The 6000-nt window shown below is 50.4% G+C and overlaps 1 protein-coding gene across 2 annotated transcripts in view; it reads left to right on the top strand.

The window, feature by feature from the left end:
• The first annotated feature begins 1622 nt into the window (after window positions 1-1622).
• Window positions 1623-6000, top strand: part of mccc1 (methylcrotonyl-CoA carboxylase subunit) — a 50739-nt gene continuing 46361 nt past the window's right edge. The window contains exon 1 of one of the 2 annotated variants that reach the window (XM_078206998.1): window positions 1623-1888. In XM_078206998.1, coding sequence (XP_078063124.1) covers window positions 1830-1888 — 59 coding nt within the window. In that variant the 5' untranslated portion in view covers window positions 1623-1829. The remainder of the gene's footprint in view (window positions 1889-6000) is intronic. The other variant, XM_078207005.1, reaches the window with a different exon arrangement.

Genomic DNA, 6000 nt, shown 5'->3' with positions numbered 1-6000 from the left:
TTCTGCGATTGGATCCTGAACTTTCTAATCCACAAACTGCAATCATAAGGATAGGCAACAACACCTCCTCCACGATCATCCTCAACACCAGTGCCACACAAGGCTGTGTCCTCAACCCCTTACTACACTCCTTACACACCGATGACTGTGTGGCCAAATTCCCCTCCAACTCATTTCAAGTTTGCTGATGACACCACCGTTAGTGGTTAGGATCTTAAACAATGATGAGACGGCGTACAGGAGATAGAGAACTGGTGCGACAACAATAATCTCTCCTCAATGTCAACAAAATGAAGGAAATAGTCATTGACTTCAGGAAGTGCAGTGGAGGACATGCCCCTGTCTCCATCAATGGGGACAAAGTAGACATGATCGAGAGCTTTATGTTTTTAGGTGTCCAGATAACTAAAAACCTGTCCTGGTCCCTCCATGCCAAGGCTATAGTTAAGAAAGCCCACCAACGCCTCCACTTTCTCAGAAGACTAAGGAAATTTAGCAGGTCTGCTACGACTCTCATCAACTTTTACAGATGCATCATAGAAAGCATTCTTTCTGGTTGTATCACTGCTCTGTCCAAGACCGCAAGAAACTACAAAGGGTTGTGAATGAAGCCCAGTCCATCACAAACCAGCTCCCCCACCCATTGACACTATCTACACTCCCTGCTGCCTTGGAAAAGCAGCCTGGACATACTCTCTTTCACCTTCTTCCGTCAGGGAAAAAGATACAAAAGTCTGAGGACACGTACCAACCAACTCAAGAACAGCTTCTTCCCTACTGCCATCAGACTTTTGAATGGACCTACTTCGTATTAACTTGATCCTTCTCCACACCCTAGCTATGACTGTAACACTGCATTCTGCACTCTCTCCTTTCTCTATGAACAGTATGTTTTGTCTCTCGTGCGCAAGAAACAATACTTTTCACTGTTTCCAATACATGTGACAATAATAAATCAAATCAAATCAACACTATTTCCCCACAAATACTGATTTCCTTCAGTTCCTCCCTCTCACTAAACCCTGTGTTCCCCAACATTTCTGTATGTTATTTGCGTCCTTCTATCTGAAGACAGACCAAAGTATGTATTTAGCTGATCAGCCATTTCTTTGTTCCCCATTTATACTCCAGGCAGCAACTGCGGAAAGAGTTTGATAAATTCAATCCTCTTGTACTGACATTATTAAATATTAATCCAAACCGAATGGCCTGCTTCTGCACTGTAGGGTTTCTATGAACTGCAGTGGAGACAGGGGAGGACTGTCACCCTCCTCTCTGTTTGAAATGAAGGTAAACACAGTAAGAAGTTTAACAACACCAGGTTAAAGTCCAACAGGTTTATTTGGTAGCAAAAGCCACTAGCTTTCGGAACAGGCTGTTCCTTCGTCAGGTGGGTGGGTGGGAGTTCCCTGTTGGACTTTAACCTGGTGTTGTTGGGCTCCTTACTGTGTTTACCCCAGTCCGACGCCGGCATCTCCACATCATTAAATGAAGGTCACAGCTGGGGGATTGATGTTCGAGGCCAGTCCTTAGGACCCGAGGTGTTTCAGTCCGACACGCTCTCCGGATCTGATTGGCTGCCCAGGTTCGGCCCCTGGCGGGGCTGAAAGGTGATTGGTTATACTGGACAATGGCAGCGTCACGGCTCGGGGAGGGAGGGGGAGCAGTGTGATTGGGGGAGGGGCAGCTCCAGCTCCAGGGACAGGCGGCCGGGGGAGCTCCAGCTCGGGGTGTGAGGCTGCAATCGGCCGCGGGGCCGCCCCAGGCACAAAGCGGAGTGAGCAGCCGTCCCCCCTGCGGCTCGCAGCCCCGTCCCTCAGCCTCTCGGCATGGCGGCGGCGCTGGTGAGTGAGTGCGGGCTGCGCTGGGCCAGGAGAAGCCTGAAAGAGTGAGTGTTCAAACCACGGCGGAGATTGCAGCTGCAACCCCCCCCCCTCCCCCCTCAGCTCCATCCCCCCCCCCCCCCCAGGGCCCACCGGGTATCCCACTGCCAGCCTCCGCCCCCCCCCCCCCTCATCCCCCCTGTGTATCCCAGCTGCCAGCTCTCCCCCCCCCCCCCCATCCCCCCTGTGTATCCCAGCTGCCAGCTCTCTCCCCCCCCCCCCCCCCCCCAGCTCCAGGGCCCACCGGGTCCCAGCTGCCAGCTCTCCCCCCCCCCCCCCCCCCCCCAGCTCCAGGGCCCACCGGGTCCCAGCTGCCAGCACCCCCCCCCCCCCGTGTATCCCAGTTGCCACCTCCCCCACCCCGTGTATCCCAGCTGCCAGCCCCCACCCCCACGTGTATCCCAGTTGCCACCTCCCCCCCCCCCCCCCCCCCGTATCCCAGTTGCTACCTCCCCCCCCTGTGTATCCCAGTTGCCATCTCCCCCCCCTCCCGTGTATCCCAGTTGCCACCTCCTCCCCCCACCCCGTGTATCCCAGCTGCCAGCCCCCACCCCCACTTGTATCCCAGTTGCCACCTCCCCCCACCCCCCTGTATCCCAGTTGCCACCTCCCCCCACCCCCCCCGTATCCCAGTTGCCACCTCCCCCCCCCCCCCCCCCCCGTGTATCCCAGTTGCCATCTCCCCCTCCCCCCCCCTCCCCCGTGTATCCCAGTTGCCACCTCTCTCTCCCCCCCCCCCCCCCCCACGTGTATCCCAGCTTGAATGTCTTGTCAAGAGGAAGAAGGAAGCGTATGTAAGGATGAGAAAACAAGGTTCAGATGGCTCGATTGAGGGTTACAAGTTAGCAAGGAATGAGCTGAAAAAAGGGCTTAGGAGAGCTAGGAGGGGGCATGAGAAGTCCTTGGTGGGTCGGATCAAGGAAAACCCCAAGGCTTTTTACTCTTATGTGAGGAATAAAAGAATGACTAGGGTGAGGTTAGGGCCGGTCAAGGACAGTAGTGGGAACTTGTGCATGGAGTCAGGAGAGATAGGAGAGGCGATGAATGAATACTTTTCTTCAGTGTTCACCAAGGAGAGGGGCCATGTTTTTGAAGATGAGTGTGTGATACAGGCTGATAGGCTGGAGGAGGCAGATGTTCTGAGGGAAGATGTATTAGCAATTTTGAAAAACCTGAAGGTCGACAAGTCCCCTGGGCCAGATGAGATACATCCTCGGATTCTTTGGGAGGCAAGGGATGAGATTGCAGAGCCTTTGGCTTTGATCTTTGGGTCCTCACTGTCCATGGGGATAGTGCCAGAGGACTGGAGAGTGGCGAATGTTGTTCCTCTGTTCAAGAAAGGAAATAGGAATGACCCTGGTAATTATAGGCCGGTTAGTCTTACTTCGGTGGTCAGTAAGTTAATGGAAAAGGTCCTGAGGGATAGGATTTACGACCATTTAGAAAGATGCAGCTTAATCCGGGATAGTCAACACGGATTCGTGAAGGGTAAGTCTTGCCTCACAAATTTGATTGAATTTTTTGAGGAGGTAAGTAAGTGTGTAGATGAAGGTAGAGCAGTTGATGTCGTATACATGGATTTTAGTAAGGCGTTTGACAAGGTCCCCCAAGGTCGGCTCATGAAGAAGGTAAGGAGGTGTGGGATAGAGGAAAATTTGACCGATTGGATAAGTAACTGGCTATCTCATAGAAAGAAGTTTAACAACGCCAGGTTAAAGTCCAACAGGTTTTTTTGGTAGCAAAAGCCACACAAGCTTTCGGAGCTCCAAGCCCCTTCTTCAGGTGAGTGGGAATTCTGTTCACAAACAGGGCATATAAAGACACAAATTCAATTTACATGAATAATGGTTGGAATGCGAATACTTACAACTAATCAAGTCTTTAAGAAACAAAACAACGTGAGTGGAGAGAGCATCAAGACAGGCTAAAAAGATGTGTATTGTCTCCAGACAAGACAGCCAGTGAAACTCTGCAGGTCCAGGCAACGTGTTCTCACGTGAGATGATGGCATCTGTGTCGATGATCCGGCACATCTTGCAGAGGTTTCAACAGTTCCAACGCGCCACAGCGAAAAACCGCACTGACCTCCTCAGAAGACAAAAACGGGACACAGTGGACAGAGTACCCTTCGTCGTCCAGTACTTCCCCGGAGCGGCGAAGCTACGGCATCTCCTCCGGAGCCTTCAACATGTCATTGATGAAGACGAACATCTCGCCAAGGCCATCCCCACACCCCCACTTCTTGCCTTCAACAGTTCTTGCCCTGTTTGTGAACAGAATTCCCACTCACCTGAAGAAGGGGCTTGGAGCTCCGAAAGCTTGTGTGGCTTTTGCTACCAAATAAATCTGTTGGACTTTAACCTGGTGTTGTTAAACTTCTTACTGTGTTTACCCCAGTCCAATGCCGGCATCTCCACATCATATCTCATAGAAGACAGAGGGTGGTGGTGGATGGAAAATGTTCAGACTGGAGACCAGTTACCAGCGGGGTACCACAAGGATCAGTGCTGGGTCCTCTGCTATTTGTGATATTTATAAATGACGTGGAGGAGGGGGCTGAAGGGTGGATCAGTAAATTTGCGGATGACACCAAGATTGGTGGAGTAGTGGATGAGGTGGAGGGCTGTTGTAGGCTGCAAAGGGACATTGGTAAAATGGCAGGTGGAGTTTAACCCTGATAAGTGAGAGGTGATTCATTTTGGTAGGACAAATTTGAATGCGGATTACAGGGTCAAAGATAGGGTTCTGAGGAATGTGGAGGAACAGAGAGATCTTGGGATTCATATCCACAGATCTCTGAAGGTTGCCACTCGAGTGGATAGAGCCGTGAAGAAGGCCTATAGTGTGTTAGCGTTTATTATGTGGAGATGCCGGCGTTGGACTGGGGTAAACACAGTAAGAGTTTTAACAACACCAGGTTAAAGTCCAACAGGTTTATTTGGTAGCAAATGCCATTAGCTTTCGGAGCGCTGTTCCTTCGTCAGATGGAGTGGATATCTGCAGATATCCACTCCATCTGACGAAGGAGCAGCGCTCTGAAAGCTAATGGCATTTGCTACCAAATAAACCTGTTGGACTTTAGGGTTTATTAACAGGGGGTTTGAGTTTAAGAGCCGTGGGGTTATGCTGCAACTGTACAGGACCTTGGTGAGACCACATTTGGAATATTGTGTGCAGTTCTGGTCACCTCACTATAAGAAGGATGTGCAAGCACTGGAAAGAGTGCAAAGGAGATTTACCAGGATGCTGCCTGGTTTGGAGGGTAGGTCTTATGAGGAAAGGTTGAGGGAGCTGAGGCTTTTCTCTTTAGAGCGGAGGAGGTTGAGGCGTGACTTAATAGAGGTTTATAAAATGATGAAGGGGATAGGTAGAGTGGACGTTCAGAGACTATTTCCTCGGGTGGATGTAGCTGTTACTCGGGGGCATAACTATAGGGTTCGTGTTGGAAGATATAGGAGGGATGTCCAAGGTAGGTTCTTTACTCAGAGAGTGGTTGGGGTGTGGAATGGACTGCCTGCTGTGATAGTGGAGTCGGACACTTTAGGAACTATCAAGCGGTTATTGGATAGGCACATGAGGCACACTAGAATGATGGGGAGTGGGGTAGCTTGATCTTGGTTTCAGACAAAGCTCAGCACAACATCGTGGGCCGAAGGGCCTGTACTGTGCTGTACTGTTCTATATGTATGAATTAATTATGGTGGCTCTGTCTGCACTTTTAATGCCCCAGGTTGAGGGAGAAATGAAGTTTTAACTAGGTGTGTGCAGGACTACTCATTGACCTTTGACTCCGTGTAAAACTTCATCTGTTGGGGGGTAAACTGTCAGCTACGATCTGAGAATGTGTTTGCGCGACAACATTGGAATGAAAGTTCAAAAAGATTGTTTTCCACCCGTTGCAGTTTTGCTGAGATCATCTATTTGATTTCTTACCCCTGCAAAACACCAGGTTATGAAAATGTTGGCAAGGACACCAGGCAAATTCCCTTGCTCTCTTTGTACAGTGACGTGAGGTCTCTTACATCCACCTAATAGGGCAGATGGAATCTTGGTTTAACATCACATTGTAACATCAGCTGCTCCAACAAATGCAGCATTCTTTCAGCACTGCACTGAA

Source organism: Mustelus asterias, chromosome 3 (assembly GCF_964213995.1).
Source record: "Mustelus asterias chromosome 3, sMusAst1.hap1.1, whole genome shotgun sequence".
Lineage (NCBI taxonomy): Eukaryota > Metazoa > Chordata > Chondrichthyes > Carcharhiniformes > Triakidae > Mustelus > Mustelus asterias.
The sequence above is the reverse complement of the archived record's forward strand: the minus strand, read 5'-3'. Positions and strand labels throughout refer to the sequence as shown.